At 33.4% G+C, this 20,651-nt stretch overlaps 1 protein-coding gene across 1 annotated transcript in view; it reads left to right on the top strand.

The window, feature by feature from the left end:
* The window catches only part of LOC118179804 (dynein light chain Tctex-type protein 2B-like), a 35,357-nt gene that overhangs the window by 3,882 nt on the left and 10,824 nt on the right, over positions 1-20,651 (top strand). The window contains exon 2 of the mRNA XM_035348963.2: positions 12,748-12,881. Within this exon, the coding sequence (XP_035204854.1) occupies positions 12,748-12,881 (134 nt within the window). The remainder of the gene's footprint in view (positions 1-12,747; positions 12,882-20,651) is intronic.

Genomic DNA, 20,651 nt, shown 5'->3' on the forward strand with positions numbered 1-20,651 from the left:
TTTTTTTTCTTTTTTTTTTTTTTATACAGTGCAGAAGAAATTTTGGTTGATTCTTGGATTATGGTAACTTGGCGATTTTTTGGCGAAAATTTGGTGACCAACTCTGCTACAGCAACCCTCTATTTTTTTTTTTTTTGCCGCCATTTTGTCTTCATGAAGTAAAGACATGTTTCTTTTCTTTTTATTTACTCAACACTTTTTCCAACAATCTACTAGCGAATTACACTGATGCTAGAAATTTTATGTAACAAAACTGATTAATCATGACAAATATTAACTGTAAAATTGGGAAAAAGTGCAGAATCGCAAACTCCTTGCGCGTTTTTCAGAATAGCACATACGCATAAGCCATTTACACGTCCACTTCTTTTTACTTAAAAAAACATCTCAGAATTGCACAAAAATGGCATTGCACACACTCTTAACTTTATCTATCTACACTGCTATTTTTTCATAAATTACAAAAATTTGCATGAAAATGCAAAAAAATTCTGTGAATCTTTAAACTCGGTAAAAAGCACATATATGAAATTACCTGATCGCGAAAAAGTATATACCCTTTCCAAGGATGAACATTTCCACGTATAAAATAAATAAAATATCCAAAAACTCTTATCTCTAAATTATCTATTATATTATAAACGTCACCAACAAATTCATACTGCAAACATTACAAATGGTTACAAATACTTAGTGTCAAATATTTAAATTATTTCCATGCATGTTTACTTCAACTGAAACGTATACCAAATTCCTACAAACATAAAATTCACAAAATAACTATCATTTAATTAAAATATCAGTAAACCATGTACACGTCGACTTATTTTTACTTAAAAAAAATATCTCAGAATTGCACAAAAATGGCATTGCGCACTCTCTTCACTATATCCATGTACACTGCTTTTTTTGTCATAAATTAGAAAAATTTCACAAAAATGCATGAAAATTTTGTGAATCTTTAAATCCGGTAAAAAGAACATATATGAAATTACCTGATCGCGAAAAAGTATATACCCTTTCCAAAGATGAACATTTCCACGTATAAAATATCCAAAAAGTTTTACCTCTAAATTATCTATTATATTATAAACGTCACCAACGAATTCATACCTCAAACATTACAAATGATTACAAATACTTAGTGTCAAATATTTAAATTATTTCCATACACGTTTACTTCAACTGAAACGTATACCAAATTCCTACAAACATAAAATTCACAAAATAACTATCATTTAATTAAAATATCACTAAACCATGCACACGTCGACTTATTTTTACTTAAAAAAACATCCCAGAATTGCACAAAAATGGCATTGCGCACACTCTTCACTATATCCATGTACACTGCTTTTTTCTCATAAATTAGAAAAATTTCACGAAAATGCATGAAAATACTCAACGTACTCAAACGTATTCCAAAATACTACAAATATATAACTCACAAAATCACGATTATTAAATTAAAATATAATTAAATTGAAAAACACTACTTAAAATATAAATAAGCACATACGTTAAATTAATAAAAATTAGATTACAGTCCTAATTACTTTAAACTAAATCATTGCTAATAACAATTTTCCAATAATACCACATTAATTTATTTACTCTTTACATTTAGAACAATGCATAAAAATAATATCCTCAAATGATTAAAAATACTAACTTACCTAATCTTCTTTACAATCTTCATTACGTGGTTGCAGTACTACTGCTAATTTCTAAATCCTAAATCCAGTAGTCAACTGGAAGTCTATTCACCAAGTAATAAGAAATTAATAAAATTTCACCTATACTCAAACTACTTTCAGCAAACCACGTACCCTTCCTTACACTCCTTTTCACAAAATGTCCATTTTCACCATATTTCTTGCACCGCCATTTAAACATAACTGTAATATCCTTCCTTTCACACAATCTCAACTTATTATAAATTTAGAATTCACTTTACATAGCGCCATGCAATCCGAAAATTAATCAACACTATTTCACACAACACACAATGAAGCTTTTTCAAATTAACCCCCTTTTCCGATTAAAGAACTGTAATTCGTCCATTAATGTCACGTTTCACACAACACAGAATAAAGCTAAATACGAAATTTCCAAATTTTTTCCAGATTTCCCCCCCTTTTCCAATTAAACAACTGTAATTCATCCATTAATGTCACATGACATATCTCATGATCTCTCATTTCCCTCACACAAAATAATGCGTAATCGGAACTGAGTGGTTCTCACATTATTACCAAAGTCCTAGGTAGTAACCTTTATCGCCTCCAAAATGTCGCCAAGCTACCAGTTACCATATTCCAAAGATCAGCCGAAATTTCATTAATCAGACCTGCATTCTGAATACTCCTATATATATATATATTGAAAAAGAAAATGTAAAGCTAACTGGTAATTAGACGTAAGACCTATCTGGTCTCAAAAACTTTGCGCGGTTGTAATTAAAGCTTTCTGCCAAAAAACTAGCTAGGGGGAAAACATGAAAGCAGTACCTTTAGTGCTGGTAGTAATCACGATCCAAATCTATTACTTTTCTGCCGTTTTTGCAGTTTTTCAAAGCCTTTGGGCTCGGACACTTGGTGGCCGTGAGTCTAAAAAGAAGATCAACTTCATTTTAGACATCTTGTGCAGAATGGAAGATAACACCAGCAAGATGTAGCTGCATGTGTGAAAAAAGCTGAAGTCCAAAGGAGCGATGTCAAGGCTAACTGGTTAGTATGGCTAAAAATCCCATTCAAGTCCGTACAGAGCCCAGCTGGTGAATATAGATACGTGGTCTTCCATTATCTTGATGGAGCATTACCTTTTTTGCGTCAGAATTCAGCTGTATGTTTTTCCTAGATAGCAGTATCAACAAGGACTACCATCTCGCTGTACACTCGCTGTTGAGGGTTTTGCTTTTTTCCAGGTGGGAATAATACCTTAGCAATGCCACCAAATTACAAAGCATGATCTTTTTTGTTAGTCAAATTGTGCTTTGCGGTGCTGCTGACGGGTTCACTTAATGCAGACAAATCCCCTTTTGGCCTGTGTTGTTGAAGTAAATCCACTTTTCACCAGAAGTGATGATCCAGTCTAGAATTTTGACATTGCGTTGATATGCAAGTAGGTTACTGCAGGTCTGAACACATCTGTTCTTGTCTACTTGAATCAGCTCATGCGGTATCCAGTGATTGAACTTATACGTAAAATTTATGCAGATAGACAGGGCATTAATGTCTAGCTTCTTAGCAAGCTCGCAAGTGGTTGCATACTGATCTTCTTCGACTAGTTCTCGCAGGTGGGCTAGAGCGCTCTGCTCCTTGAATATCATAGTCCTAGTTTTTGAACTGCGGGTACCAAACTTTCGCAGTGTCATATGATACAACATTAATACTTAAAGCTATACACATGATTTGGTGACATTGTGTAGCTGACTTTTTCTAATAGAACTGGAAGTAAATGGTAGTTCCATTTCAGACACCTTGTACTTGATGATTACAATATTTTTCTTACAAATTTCACTGCACAGTGTTTTAAAGCAAGTCTGTTTCTTTCAAATGCTAAAAATCGTTTGACAAAATAGGATTAAACATGCCAGCGTGAACTGTTTGCACAGACGATATTTGTGATGGCCAGAAACTTTTGCTAAAACTTGATTATTAATTTGGAGTTAGAAAAGTAAAAGAACTGCAGTAGTTTTATTGATTATATGATACAAAGTACTTAAAATAATTGATTTAAGGAGGGAAATTGATTACCCATAAGTCTACATCCTCATTTTCCATGCCTCTCTGAATTTACAACTTGGCAAAAGCAAACTTAGGCTGGCATTTAACTTTAAAAACGTTTTGTGCATTTTGAAGGAATTTAACATTTCAAAAAGTAAAATTATTGTGCTTAGAGCCATGTAATTTATATTCTTAATGAAGGTCGGAGGCCAAGCAGTTAGGCTGCTGAATTCTGGTAGTTCAACCTGGATTTGAACTCGGGCAAACAAGCTGGCTGCATGATTGGTTTTCACGGTTTCCTCTATGTGTAACATGCACACAAGAGATATGTGCAGTGTGAATACGAGACCATATGCAACGTGAATACTTCATAGAGGCTAAAATTATCCTCTTAAGCAGATAGGAGTTGTGTGTTTTGCCGTAATCAAATAACCTACCTTGTTTCGTAGTGGTAGTTAATCAATATCTCAAAATTCATGTGATATTATAAACTTGCATTTTTTATGCTTTGTGTGCCTTTTTTAAAATTAAGCATAGTGTAATTGTTAAATAGAAAGTAAAGGTATATGTATGTCCTTCAGAATGAAAAAATTGCGATTTGTGGTCAAAATGTCACCAAATCGCGTATAGCTTTAGGTAGCAATTTTGTATCATATGACACTGTAGAGGTTTGGTGCTGCAAGTTCAAAAACAAGGACTATGACATTCATTAAGCAGAGCTCTTTGGCTGGCCTACTGATGCTAATGGGCCCCACCTGCGAGAACTTGTGGAAGATCAGTATGCAATTATTCAAGAGCTTGCTAAGGAGTTAGACTTTTGTGCCATGCCCATTAGTCGTGCTATGTATCACATGTACTGTACTGCTTTGACATGTGCTGTACTGCTTTGACAAGCTCAGTCACTCGATTGTGCATGAGCTGACTCAGCAGATAAGGACTGACGTGTTCGGACCTACAATAATCTGCTCGAATATCAGCACAAGGACAAGATTCTGGACCATATTCGTCACTCGTGGTGAAAAGTTTATTTACTTCAACAGCGCAGGCTGAAAAGGGGGTTGGCCTGCACCCAGTGAACCCGTCAGCAGCGTTGTAGAGTGCAATATGACTAACAGGAAGATCATGCTCTGTATCTGCTGAGATTGCCGTAATATTATCCATAAAGTGTATCTTGAAAAAGGTAAAACCCTCAACAGTAAGGTGTACAGCAAGATGGTAGTCTGTGTTGACATTGATATCTAGGAAAAACATTGAGCTGAGTTCCGGTGCAAAAAGGTAATGTTCTATTAAGATAATGCAAGACCACATGTGACTGCATTTACCGGCTGGACTCTTTATGGACTAGAATGGGATTGTTTGCCACATCCACCATATAGCCCCTGAGATTGTTCCTTTGGACTTCAACCTTTTTTCACATCTGCAGCTATATCTTACTGATGTTATCTTCTATTCCGCAGAGAACGTCTGAAATGAGGTTGATCTGTTTTGGGACTCGCAGGTATCAAGTTTCTGTGCCGAAGACTTTGAAAAACTACCCAAACATTGGTAGAAAATCATAGATTTGGGTGGTGATTACTACCCCACACTAAAGGTACTGCTTTCATGTTTTTTCCCCCTCCAACTTCATTAAGAATGTTTTTTGGCAGAAAAACTTTTACAACCAGATAAATACTTTGTCAACTTATGTGAAGAGCAAGGAATCAGTTTTAAGATTCATGGGTTAGTTTGGTTTGTGTGTTTACGGCAAAGCCTCGAGGGCTGTCTGTCTAACAGGAGGATGCATTCATAGAGGACTTTCTAAGGGAAACTGGTTTGTATGCGCATTACACATAGGACAAATGATAAAAACGCCATGCCGCCAGCTGATTTGTGGGATTCAAATCTGGGACCAAACTACCGATGCTCAGCGACTTAACTGCTCGGCCACTGGTAGGCCATTAGATTCGTGGGAACAAAATCTAAATTTGCTAGACGAAGGACATGCATGAGAAATATGTCACAACAAGATCTAGAAAAAGCTTTACTGCAATGGTTCCAGGAGGCTAGATCTAAAATGTTTTCAATAAATGGTCCTCTGTTGCTGATGAATCAGCAAGTTGAATGAGCATTGAAGATTTTAAATGCAGTGATGGATGGCTTTCTGTATTGAAGTCAAACACAGTATTTCTTATCAAATTGTATGTTGCCAAAGCTATGATTTAATGAAGATGCATGCACTGATTTCGGTATTAAACTGCCAATGCTTTTCTCTATATAGGTGCCGAAAGTTATTTTTAATGCAGACAAAACTGCATTTTTTTATAAACTCTTGCCAAACAAGACCGTACATTTTAAAGGGGATGCTTGCGTAGGATGTAGAAGTTGTAAACAGATGATTACAGCTTTAGTTTGTGCTAATATGGATTGGAGCGAAAAGCTTAAATTATTAGTGCTTAAAATGTCCAAGAATCCACTGTTATTTTAAAGGACTTTGATCACCTCCAGTTGATTATGTTTCCAATACAAGCATGGATGACATGAGAGATCTTCAGTAACTGGTTAAAAGGAGCAGATAGGCAGTTTTTGAGGGAAAACCATAAAATTTTCTTATTTGTAGATAATGCAACCTGCCACAATAACCTTCCACAGCTGTGTTTCATATGTGTTGAATATTTACAGCCAAACACAACTGCGAAGCTACAACCAGTGGATCAAGGAATCATCCAAAATATTAAAACAAATTATCGTAAGAGACTCTTACAAAAAATCATTTTTTCTTTAGATTGTGGTGAAAACTACAACATTACTCTGCTGACAGCTATAAATGATCTATATCAGCGGTTCTCAACCTTTTGACTAACGTGTACCATTTAAATAAAAATTGAAAACCTTTAGTACCACCACTACAATGTACTACTACCACTGCCACTCTTGAAAAAAAGCTCAGATCGCATAAATTTACAAGTGTTAGAGAAAAAACCTCAATCAGGATGTTGGGGTTTTAATTTTTTGAATTTAATAATTAAAAATACTTTGCTTCTTTACGTACCACCGGTTGAGAACCCCTGATCTATATGTTTCATGGAGTGATGTTAATTAATAACTGCTTTAGTCAAGCTAAATTCATGCATTTCGAAGGTTACAATCATATTGAAGAATGTGACATTATTGATACAGCTTTTTCTGATTTCAAAAAATTTAAATGTGATAGCATTAATTTTTCTGATTGGGTATGGGTAGATGAAGACTTGAAAGTCTGTAGAAAACTGAGTGATGATGACATTTTACTTTAATAAATTTTCATTACATATGTGTGTGCTTATTATTTTATTTTAACAAATATGTATTTTATTAAAATAAAATAATAAGCTTAAAATGAATATTTTCAGATTTAAAAAAAAATATTTCCTTGTTATTTAAATCCATAGTCGATCTTGTTTTCTTTTATATGTTTAATATCTTTTCCACATGAATTTTTTATGTGTTCTTTAGGAATGTATCTATTGTGTAAAAACAGAATTAGGTGTATAAGAATTTCCTAAACAATGTTCAAATGGTTTATATGAGTAAACCAATTTATGATGTTTCTTTTTTATATTGTAATTCTTGGTCTGTGGAATAATTCTTAGGTATTGCTGTTTTTATGGCATTTATACTCGATGGTATATTTGTTATAACCTGGTAATTTTATAACTTTTTATTAATGCATAAGTGTAATGTAGCTTTCTTAATTCTAATTGCCTTGTGCAATCTATACTCAGTCTCAGACACTGTATTCTGAACTGCCATTCCTAACCAAAAATGTATTAGTTTTATAATTTATAAATTTTTTGGGGGAAAGCCCAGCATCTTTTGTTGCCATTCTATTTTGCCTTCATTCATTGAACATCTAGTAATATCTTAAGATCTACAGTACAGGGAGACAAAAGGAAAATTGGAAACAAATAAAATTTAGTAGGCCTTAAAAGGAAAAAATGTATTTAATAAAATTATTTGGCTTTCAAGTATTTAGTAATTCAGAGTAAAACAACAAATGGTTTAAATTTGTAACATAGCATAGTATTAAGTAACAATTAAGTAAAAATATTACTTGATTGCCAAATATCTGAATAGTGCTTGAAAATGTACATAATACAAAAGAAAACAATAATGTTTTGTATTATAATTGTTAGTTTGGTACATTCATCTTTACCATGTTGGCAACACCAAGTCTCTCCTCTGTGTGCGAGCTATGGATACCGTTATAATATTGTGTACGTGTTGTTAAGTTTCAATAAAAAATGTGAAAAGATACATTTCTTGTTTTTTCGACTTGCTTCTTGATATGATATCGGTTTATTTAACATGGTAGCAGTTCTCGTGATTTGTGAATATGAATTAAGAATTTAGTAGTTATAGTTTGTTTTAAAAGTTACCGGTACTAGCGTAAAAATGGCATGTACAAGAAGCAGTGATATCGGCATACCGCTATTTGATGGTTCGGACTATTTTAATTGGAAAGTGCGCATGATAAAATTTCTTCAATTAAAGTGTAAAGATGTGGTTCAGCGAAAAGTCAGTGAAAACGATGACGTGGAAAAATGGGAAGAAAAGGTTATCCAAGCTACAAATTACATTTACAGTGCCATAACAAACAAGCAATTGGAATATATTCACGAGTGTGAGACTGCATTTGATATAATTACGAAATTTGATGCAGTGTATTTAAAAACTTCAACATCTCTACAAATTGTTTGTTGAAGTAACTTAGAATGTGTGAAACTGAAAAATTATCCTGATGTAAATATATTTTTCGATGATTTTGAGAAGTATGTGAACGAGCTGAAACATGCCGGCGCCACCGTGATGGAACAAGAAAAATTGAACTATATGCTAAGAGCATTACCTTCAGATTACAGTCACATTGGTGACTTAATAGATGTATTACCAGAGAAGGACAGAACAGTTGATTACCTAAAGAGCAAAATCAAATCAAAATTACTTGAAGAGAAAAGTGATTATGAAGATTGTGCACCAGCAGAAAAATCAAATGCGTTCAAAATTGAAACAAGCAAATCGGGTCCACAAGGGAATGTGTGTTATAATTGTGGAAAACCTGGTCACATTAAAAAGAATTGTTGGCATGTCCATCAAAGGAACTATCATGGCAATGACTCCACTAATTATCGTGGTCAAAGTTCTTCAAACAGTCGAGGACGTAGTCATGCTTTTAGTGGACGTCGTGAACGTGGAGCATACTCTAACCATAGAACAAATAGTCATCAAGGCAATAGTTTTCACACCACTGTTATTGAAAGTAACATGACAAGTTCCAGTGCAAATACTGTGACGAATAAAAATGAGATCAATTGGTTACTGGATAGCGAATACCACGTTATAAACAGTTTTATTATTATTACCACATTATAAACAGTTTATGAATATTTCAAAGAGCCAGTCACTTTGAAGGATCCTATGATGATACAAATAAGAAGAATGAACCTCAAGAAGTGTCATGTGGATCGAGTAATGATGACTCCAAGGACAGTGTGATAAATGAAGATGAAACAAAAAGTGGAATGAGTCCAAGAAGGCAAATTAAACCACCAGTTCGATTTCATGAGGAATTCGGGTACTACTGTGTTAGTGAAAATTTTTGTGATGCTACAGTTCCTGGTAACTTTGAGGAGGCGACAACATGCAGTGACGCTGGACATTGGAAAGAGGCAATGGACAGTGAAATGAACAGTCTTGTTAAAAATAACACTTGGTCACTAGTGACTAAACCAGAGGATAAAGCAATTCTAGATGTGAAGTGGGTATTCAAAAGAAAACCAGGTAATGTTTTTAAAGCTAGATTAGTGGTTCAAGGTTTCCAGCAAAAAGATAGTATTGAGGATACTTACTTCCCTGTCATTAAGATGCAAACCTTAAAATTGTTACTTTCATATTCTTGTCAGTATAATTTAAATATTCATCAAATGGATGTTGAGACTGCTTTTTTAAATGGTTATGATGCGTCTGAGGTTTATGTTAAACAACCACAAGGCTATAACAATAATTCAAATAGTGTGTATAAATTAAAGAAAGCAGTATATGGGTTGAAAGCCCTCGTGCTTGGTATGAGTGTTTTAACGAGTATATTGAGAGTCTAGGATTTCGTAGAAGTAAATATGATTATTGTCTATATGTAAAATCTGAAAATGATGTATTTGTATATATTCTTTTATTTGTTGATATGTTGCAAAGATACTCAGGTAATTAATGATATTAAGGAACAACTACATAATAAATTTAAAATGAAGGATTTAAATAAATTAAAAGCTACATCTGAATTGATATTGAATATGATAATGAGAAAAGTAATATCTTAACACCGAGTCAGGAAAATTATATTGAATCTTTAGCTAAACTGTATTGTATTGAAAATTCAAAGCTACACCAATGGAGCTACACCAATGGATTCATATACCAATGAAGATTAATCTTAAACTAAGCCAATCTAATTTAAATCAAAATGTCAAATATAGAAATCTAATAGGAGCACTCTTGTATATTAGTCATGGTACTAGACCAGACATATCTTTCAGCTTAAATTATTTAAGTAGATTTCAAAATTGTTATGATGAGACATATTTCAAATATGCTTTGAGATTTTTAAAGTATTTGTACTTAACAAAACATCTATAATTAACCTATAGTAAAAATCTTAAAACTGATATTATGAATTGTTATGTTGATGCTGATTGGGCAGGTGATATTGTTGACAGAAAGTCAACTACTGCGTTTGTTATTGAATTATTTGGTAATCCAATTTATTGGAAAGCAAAATTTTGTGACAGAATCTTCCACTTTTGCTGAATATATTGCTCTATCTGAGGCTGTGACAGAAATTAATTTCTTAAAAATTGTTGTGAATGATGTTTTTGCTGATATAACTCGCCCCATTAAAATTTATGAAGATAATTCAGGAGCTTTGGCCATTGCTAATTATGGGAACTTCATTAAAAATTCAAAACACATAGAAGTTCAATATCATTATGTTCATGAAAATGTTCAAATTGAAATTGTAAAGATTGATTCAGAATCAAATATTGCAGATATCTTTACTAAGTCTTTAGGAAAGATTAAATTTATGAAATTCAAAGAAGGTTTGAAATTGAAATAAATTTTGTATACTGTTTATTTAAGTGATGTTTATTTAAATATTTTTGCTTGAAATGAAATAGATTTTGGTATGTCCTTATGTATACTAAATTGTGTTTAACTTTGATTTTAACATTTAAGTTAATGAAAGAAACTTTTTTTGAAATAATTTGTGTTAAGTGTTGAATGTTATTGTTTATATCTATGCTTAATTGTAAATGGTAAAGATGAAAAGCTTGCTTATATCTATGTTTATTTGTAATTAGTAAATATAAATGTAAGGAGGCGTGTTAGTTTGGTACATCTTTACTATGTTGGCAACACCAAGTCTCTCCTCCGCATGCGAGCTATGGATGCCGTTGTAATGTTGTGCACGTGTTGTTAAGTTTCAATAAAAAATCTGAAAAGATACGTTTCTTGTTTTTTCGACTTGCTTCTTGATATGATATCGGTTTATTTAACAATGATGAAGATCCATTATATATTAGGAAGGTCACTAAAGTATAGGTTACTTAAGTTTATATAAAATTTATTCAAAGAGGAAGGAAAATAGAATGAATGGCTGTGTTGGCTATATGCTAGGCTAAGTATGTTAGAATAGAAAATATGCAAATATACACTACATTTTTTATGGACTAATAAACATGCAAGATGTTAATTCATTTACATTATATGATGGTTGAATAAATATTGTTCTTGCACAAATTCTTTGAATAATTGTTTTGAAGGGTGTAACAGCACGTGAAATAAATCTGTATTTATAGAATTTTTTTTTACCATTTTTTTTTTTTTTTTTGCTATTATAGGATTTTAAAAAAAAAAGTATTTCGATTAGTATTTATTCTCTTTGTGCCGAAAAAGATGCTAATCAATTATTATACCTGAAGTCATAAGGCATTAGCCCTGTCCTGGGATGATGCTCAGGCATAGAAGAATTATACATTTTTATATTGGAGCAGAAATTAGTACTTCTTGATTATAGCAGCCTTAAAGAGACAGAGAAACTGGCATTGATATATTTTTGTCTTAAGAAAGCGTGATTTGTTACCAAATGTTTTAATCAACCCTGAAAACAAAACTGATACAACAGTGACTGATGACAAAAATTTTAATTAGTACATGATTTACATTTTTCAGCTGCTGTAATTATTACTAAATTGGCAATTTTCATTGCTAAAATTTCCAATGCATGTACTATTTTTAGTTTGCCACTGGCTGAGAAGGATGATATAACTACTGTTTTGTTTATGTCTTGCATTTCTTCAGTGCTCCTGCCTTGACCAGCATGTTTTAGAAATCTCTTACTAGTTTGATCTAGTAAAAGTCTAGAAAGAGACTTTCATGACAAAACTTACTGTCTAGTACAATAGATGAACTTATGGACTGTAATACCAGTTATTGCCATGAAAAATATGTTTGACTCCATGCCCAGCAATATAGCAACTGTTACTGTTGCCAGAAGTGGATGCCATGGATACTGATTTCTGCATATTCTGTAGTTTAAAATTATTTGAACTTTTAAACATTTCGTCCTTCCATTATAATGTATTTGTAAAGTAAATATGGTTCTGCTAACTTTCATTACTGCTTAACTCATAACTGCTTTCTTTCATTTTAATAGCTGGCAGTGTAAAAGAAAATCCAATTAAATGAAATGTAATATCTTTAAGTATGGTCCATTACAGATTGGCTCTCAGTCATATGTTAATAGTTAAAATAAAGTGCAGCATATAAATATACATACAATCAAAATATAGTAAAAATAATTTGTGCACATTATATGCAAAATTTTATTCATGGCTCTAAATTCATTCATTTTTGAGGTCAGTTAGTGTTTCTAAGTGAATTATTTCCCACCAGCAGATGAATGAATACCATTATTTTACTTTTGCTAATTCTTGTCTTTATCTTATAGATTTAATGCTGCAACTGTCAGAGAAATACTAAAATCAATACTCATTGAAGAATTTGGAAATAAAAGATATTCCTCTATTGATGTTCCAGCTAAAGCCAAGAGCTTATCTGAAGTTGTAGTGAACAAAATGAAAGGTATCCTGTTCTTTTTCATTGTTTGCAAGACACAGTAGTTAAAAATACATTGTTTTGATGTTATTGTCATATTGCTTAAAATATGCTAGATTGTGATTTATGATATAATTAGTGAAATTAATGGTCTGTGATCATTAGATTATTTATGTGTATGCTGTTTCATTCTCTGATCATCTAAATATTATTCAGTACAAAGTCCAAAATTCGGAAGTCCAATATCTGGATCTCTGGACCACCAGCCAAAATAAAAAAAATAAAATAATAATAAAAAAAAAAAAATTAAACTTTTCAAATTTTATATTACACACGTTTCAAGAGCATTTGGGCTAAAAATATTTAAAAACAGCATAGCTTTAGAATTTCAATAGATGGTCTCTTGCTGGAGATAAAAATGTTTTATTCCCTACAGTGTTACCACTGCTCACTTTGAAATTCTTGAGTTTCAAAAACTGTTGAAGTTTTACAAAATATGAAATAGACAATGAAGCAAACTCGAAATTTGGGCTTCCAGGTGTCCGTGTTCAGGTGGAGGACTATGTTATTTAAAATTTGATGACTCTAGGTACCATTTTACATTCATGGAGATTCTTCATTATGTTGTTTCTTTCAATACAGGGTGATAGTATTTGTGGCAACAATTTGAAAAGTGATATATCACATTTAAGTGATTTAACGCAAATGCTGTTTTGAGACTGATAGACTGATGCTCCTTTGTGCTAAAAAAACCCCACAAAGTTTGGGAAAGGAGAATATTTTATATTAAAAGGAAGCAGGTGTGCTGTAAATATAATTTTTCTCTGGTTTTAGATTTCCACAAGTTATTTTCAAACACCTGCTGGCTAGGGAATCAAACTGTAGCCAGTAGCAGTCATTGATGCTAGCCAGGATTACACTTGCAGCCTGAGTAGTTGTTGCGGAAGGCATGGCATTTTACACCTGGTGTGCAGTCTCTTCGAGTCCTAAATTCTGTTGCTCGGTACCTGCCTAAATTCTAAAACCTTTTCTGCCCCTAAATTCTGCTGTCTAGTGCTTCTCCTAAATTCTAAAAATTATGCTATCTCTAATTTTGCTGCTTGATGTTCTTCTAAATTTTAAAATTTTTGTCATTCCTTAATTCTAAAACCACTACCCACACCCTGTGGGAGGTCAGCATTTTTCTATCTCGTTTAAAAAGCGAAGCCCTAATGTTGCCATGTCTACATGTCATCTTACTATTATTTAAACAAATGATCTAAAATTTATAATTGTCAAATCCCCAGCAATTACAGATCTCAGATTTTGTACTGTCTTAGATTATTGGGTACAAAATAATATAATTTGAAATACAAATATACTTGTAAAGTTTTAACTGCAGTTATTCATTGTGCTTTATTTGACATCAGTACTTGTTGCATTAAATTTTAGGCTAAAATTTATCAAAATGTTACTAAGTATATGTAAATTAAATTTATCAGTACATTTTTAAAATAAGGAGCATTTTTAGGTACTTTCTGATCATCCACACCCCTCAGTAAAATGTCACAAAAAATGCCCTTGAGGCATAGAAAAATGCAGTACAAAGTCCGAGATCTGGATGTCCAATATCTAAAATCTAGACCTTAAAGCCACTACCAAAAATTTGTTTTCAGGAATTTTTTTAATGCTTATGCATGCACATTTAATTTTTTTCCCTGTAAGAAAATGTGGAGAATCCTAATTCTTAATTTCACTTCGGCACTAAATAAAACACCTCGTTATTGAAGAAACAGTTATTTTAGCTTAAATTTGTATAACAATAATTTGGCTCCGTAGCTGCATATCTGCTTATCATACATCTCAAACCAAAACATTCTACATGGGAACATAGTTGATTTTACAACTGCTTATAATATTTTGCTGTCATCATCTATGTGTTGGCCGGTTCACATTTTCATAGATAATATTATTATAGATTCATTCTCCAAAATGGACTGTAAATAAAACTGACACTCAAATTTAAGGTAAACACACTCCTTTATTAAACCTCTCACCTTCTCCATCTCTTACACTCATTGACTGACTCGTCAGTAACAATTCTTCTAACCGGGGGTGCTGCACTTGCAAGTGTGAGTGTGTTTATCAACACATGACAACTTGAGTATGACTCATGCAGTGATACCTAAACATTTTTTTATATTAGTATTTGAATAACAAAGAGTATGGAAACCTTTTATGTCAACAATATGCTTGGCGATGATTACAGATTTAAGTTAAATGGCTCTAAATGTTGATGAGGAAAAATTTAACGAAAATTTCTTTCCATATGCTAAAAATAGATTTTGTTAATGATACTAATAGGCCAAAAGATTACATTTAGTGCTTTTTGAATTAAGAATAACTGCTTTTTTATTAACATAAACCCAGAACCAATGCCATAGCTCATATGGCTGCACCAGGCTGCAGAATTTAGGCAAGAACAAATTTTTGGAATTTAGAGAAGTACCAAATAACAAAATTAAGGGATGATAAAATTTTCAGAAATTAGGGAAAGCAATGGAACCCAAAATTCTTGGTAGCAAAATTTATGATCCGCAGAGACTGCATCAGACAGTAAAATACCTAGCATTGGCCCTCAGTAAGCTTAAGTACATGTAGGAATTTATTTATTCAGGACTCGGATAAGCCTTAGGCATGTGCAAGAATTAGACACAAGTATAAAAAATAACTAAATTAATACAATTCAGACTTAATTGTCTCAGTGAATGATAGAAATAAGAGAACATTTAACTGAACATTTTGTCTTTCATCACCAGTCTCATGCTGCATAGCCAATAATGTAAATTGGACGCTGTCAAGTTAGGCTAAAATTATACTTTACTGATTCCAAAGAATTTCAGTTAATATAGCAGATTGGACTGCTCCTTAAATTTCTGATTTGATCCAGCTTATTGCTTTTTTTGCAGGCTATTATAATCACAGCAATTTTATGAAAACTAAAGTTTGTACTTTCGATTATGTCAAAAAGAGTTTCTGACTCTGGAACTGCAACAGGATATACAAAATGAAAGCATGTTTTGAAGTCCATTTAAAAAAAAAGTGGAATTGCTGGAAAAAATGGATATAGGTATAATATAGTCTCAAAATTACGTGAGGAGTATGGCATTGGAAAGCTTATATGAGATAACAGAAAAAGGAACTTTATGAATATTTTGTGGCTTCTAACATCCCACTCGCAATGAATAATAGAAAAATTACTCACTGTGCTAAAAGTGATGATCATAACAAAGTGAATGGTCAGAGCGAGATGCAGTGAGGGCATGCCATTGATGGGGACAATGCTAATGGCTCAAGCCGAAATATTTCATAACAAAATGAACTTAAAAATGGAATGCACATATTCGTCAGATTGCTTAACCAAATTTTAAAATTGCCGTGGTATAATGCAGTTAAAAATTTCAGGTGGAAAATTTTCAGCTTATTCTGAAGCTGCTGAACTATTTGCAGATGAATTCAATGAACTCATTACTAGTGAAACATTATCTGCAGAATAAATTTACAATACTGGTCTTTTCTGGCAGTATGTACCTTGAAATACTTTGGCAACCTCTACAAAAAACGACTCTAACCGGTGTCAAAGATTTCAAAGCTAGACTAACAATTTTAGCATGCGCAAATGCTGCAGGAACGCACAAGTGTAGCCTTTTCATAATCAGAAAAAATACACGACCTCACACATTTAAAGGAATAAAGATTTTCCCGTTATATATCGTGCAAATAAAAGAGCATGGGTGACACAAGCATTAATGTATAATTGGTTTGAAAATCATTTCACACCTGAGGCTAAAAAAAATTTGAATTTCTTTGGTTTACCAGATGACACAAAAATTGCCCTGATTGTAGATAACTGTTTGACTCATGTTTCACTTAAAGTTTTAATGAAAGATAATGTATCCGTGCTAGTCTTTTCTACAAACTTTATGTTCATCATTCAGTCTATGAATATTGGAATAGTGCACATGCTAAAATGCAAATGTAAAGGAGCATTTTTAAAATCAATGTTAAATTTCTTGAATAATGACACGACTATTCAAGAATTTAAAGAATATTTTAACATAAAGTCTGCTGTGTGGGGCATCGCAAAATTGTGCGAAGATGTGCCTCCAGATACTTCAAGAAATGCTTAGCATAATTTATGGCCAGCTACCATATTTCATGGGGAGGATGATGAAGATTATAGCCACGAATTTGAAGGCTTTTGGATATCTCAAACCACAGGTGAAATTTTCCAATTAATGGATTTTGTAAAGAAATATAGAAGTAGTAGCAAATGAAACTGATATAACAGAAGTTTGTCATTGTGATGACAATGCTTCAATCATCAATTAACAGGCGGCAAAATCTGTAGTATGGTTCTAGATCCAGAAAATACCACTCTCGACAGTGAAAAAAGTGGCAAAGAAATTCTTGAAAAGCAAAAAAATTCAATTGACAAGTTATTTGGAATTCTTGATGCAGCAACTACAGGACTTAAACAGTGGAGCTTTGTAACTGAACAAGAAATTATATCTGCCTATAAAATTGAAAAGAAAGTATTATCACAAAAAACAAAGCAACTTAAACAAGCGGTTATCAATCTTTCGACTAATGTGAACCACTTAAACAAAAATTAAAAACCTTTAGTCCCACCACTACAAAGCACTACTACCACCACCACTCTTGAACAAAGCTGAGATCGCATAAATTTACGAGTGTTAGAGAAAAAGCTCAATCAGGATGTTGGGGTTTTAATTTTTGAATTTAATAGTTAAAAATACTTTGCTTCTGTACGTACCACCTATTTTTCTCTTGCATACCATCAGTGGTACATGTACCACCGGTTGAGAACCCCTGACTGAAAGAATTTGCATTCAAAGAAATGATTAATAAAGAAAACAAATACACCAAAGGACCATTACATTATGACCACCCTGTTAATAACATGTAGGACCATCTTTAGCTCTAAAATCTGCCAGCATCCAGCATGGCATTGACTCGACAAGGTGTTGATAGCTATCTGGTACCAGGTGCTCACCAACTGATCCTGTAATTCCCGCACGTTGCGTAGGAGGTAGTGTGGCAGCACGAATTTGGTTTTCCAGGTGGGACCACAAATGCTGTATTGGATTAATGTCAGGGGAATTTGGAGGCCAAAACATGACTTGAAAGTCACTGGAATGTTCCTCGAACCACACCCTGCGGATTTGACCCTTATGACATGGTATATTATCCTGTTGGTAATCCCCTGCTAGAACCTGGTCTGCAGCGATGTTCACATTGTGCACAGATGTCAAGTGTTGTTCTATGGGGATTATGGGTCCTAATGGGCTCCATGAAAAAAATTGCCCGTGCTATGATACCTCTCCCAGTGGCTTGTGTCCGTCCAACTGTGCATCAGGGAGCCAGGGTTTCGTTTGGAAATTGGCATATTAGCACATGCCCGTAGATGTGATGGACTGGAAAGCATGATTCGTTGGACCATGTAACATTCTTCCATTCTTCTAATGCCCAATTCAGATGTTTCTTGGCCAATTGTAGATGCAGTTGGCGATGATGTGATGCCAGTGCAGGGACTTGCTTCAGCTGCTTAGGCCCATATGCAGCAATGTACGCTGCACAGTGTGTTGAGAAACACTGTCTGCATCACCACTGTTGTAGCTGGTGGTGATTTCGGCTGTTGTAGCTCTTTAGTTATCAAGAACAATGCGTAGCAGTCCACACTCTCCTCTGGAATGAATGCACTATCAATGACACACTGCTTGCTGGCGACTTGTCGTTTCACCATCCATATACCACTTTCGATATGTGCTCATGACAACTGCTCGTGAACAGCCCACTAAACCCACTGTTTCTGATATTTATGTTTCCAGTCGTCGAGCGATAACAATTTGACCTTTATCAAAGTTTGATAAATCAGCTGCTTTCCCCATTATGTCGCTAATCACACTATGTGTGAATGACAGTACATAGTGCTTTATATGCATCAACATCAGCCATGCACGAGCAGTGGTTTTGTTCCTGGGCGAGTCCATGTTTATAGATGGAGGGTGGTCATAATGTAATAGTTCTTCAGTGTAAATATTAAGCTTTTTTTTTTTTTTTGTAACTTTTGTTACCCATTAGATCATAAATCCCTCATTGTCTCATAAATCACAACTTTATACTTTTAATTTTATAATTTTTATGTGTGATCTTACTAGATTTAAACTGATAATCTAATATCAGGAAAAATACCAAATCCATAATTGCCGAAGTCCAGATCTCAGACTTTGTACTGTATTACCAAATATTTATGTGGCAACCTATAGTGTCCTCAAAAAGTATTTGTATGGCAAGTTGCTATGCTCAGGCCATATGCGTGTTTTGGCCATTGAGGAGTGCTGATGTTTTATGATGCCTTATGCAATTATCTGGTGATTTTTAAGTAAAAACAAATTGTTGTGTATGTGGGGAGAGCAACAATGCAAAAAAGAATGATTTCTCCAAAAGAAAAAAATGTTTTATTTCTGATGTTTCTTGTTTTTTCAGTTTTATTGAATTATTGCTCTTATATGAAATTCATAGTGCAGTGCTATTTTGGAAATGGCTGTTGCTTTTTGAGCATCAGCTTTTCAAAAAATTAATCCAGTATGTTCGCAGCGGTAACAAGCTTATGAATTTTTGGTGGTGGTGGTGGGGGGGAAAGAGTGCAGATAATCAGAAAGTACGAAGATTTATTGATTATATTTCCTGAAAAAGTTTAAAAGTATATTATGAATTTAAAATGAAATATGTTAACAGAATGGTTCTCCATCTCTCTTCAGTAATTTTTGTGAAATATATAATAAATATATGTATTTATTTTGCAAATTAAATTGTGTGTTTGCTGTCTGTTTCCTCCTAAATGCCGGTGAAGATAGTTGCTATTGTAACTGGACTTTCACATATCATATAGGGAAGCAGAAAATTATTGTTTATGAATGTTGGTCATGGGAAAGATTTGTTGGTACTTAGGTGTTAATGCTACAACCTTGGTGAAGTTTTGACAATTTTTAAACAGAAGAAAAAGGCGATTCAGTGAATTTTCAGATTGTAAGTTACAGTACATTCATAGTGCACTGCTATTTTGGAAATGGCTGTTGCTTTTTGAGCATCAGCTTTTCAAAAAATTAATCCAGTATGTTCGCAGCGGTAGCAAGCTTATGAATTTTTGGTGGTGGTGGGGAGGAAGAGTGCAGATAATCAGAAAACCCTTATGACATGGTGTACTACTTTTACCTAAAGAACTGTTATACACACGGTTGCTGGAGTTTGGCAACTTCTACTAAGGTGGTAGTGATAATATGCAAGTACCAATTTTCTTCTTTTTGTCTTAGAAATAAACCTTTGATATCGGGTTTCCAGAAAACCATGCATTTTCTGAAAGCTTATGCCACAAGTAGGGAAACTGTGAAATCTTAGCGACAGAGGGACGAGCATTTAGGAGCTTTAGGAGCCACAAATTATCAGTAAAATGTTGGAAACATGACACCAAACATCATTAAAATGCTTGTTTCACGTATTTATATGAACTAATAATATGGCAAGAAGGTGAAGATCTGAATATAAAGGAAAAAATAACTCGTTGAAAAGAAACAATGTACATTGGGATGTTGTAAATGTAATTTGTTACTGACTTAAAACAAAATCTATTAGAAGAGACAATGTGCAATTCATCAAATGAACATTGAAACAGGCAGAAAGACAGTTAACATCCTGCACATTTTACAAAAATGATAGCCTCACACTTTGCACACT

This window comes from Stegodyphus dumicola, chromosome X1 (genome assembly GCF_044657685.1).
Source record: "Stegodyphus dumicola isolate Sdum_Otavi_A_Nest chromosome X1, ASM4465768v1".
In the NCBI taxonomy this organism is placed as follows: domain Eukaryota; kingdom Metazoa; phylum Arthropoda; class Arachnida; order Araneae; family Eresidae; genus Stegodyphus; species Stegodyphus dumicola.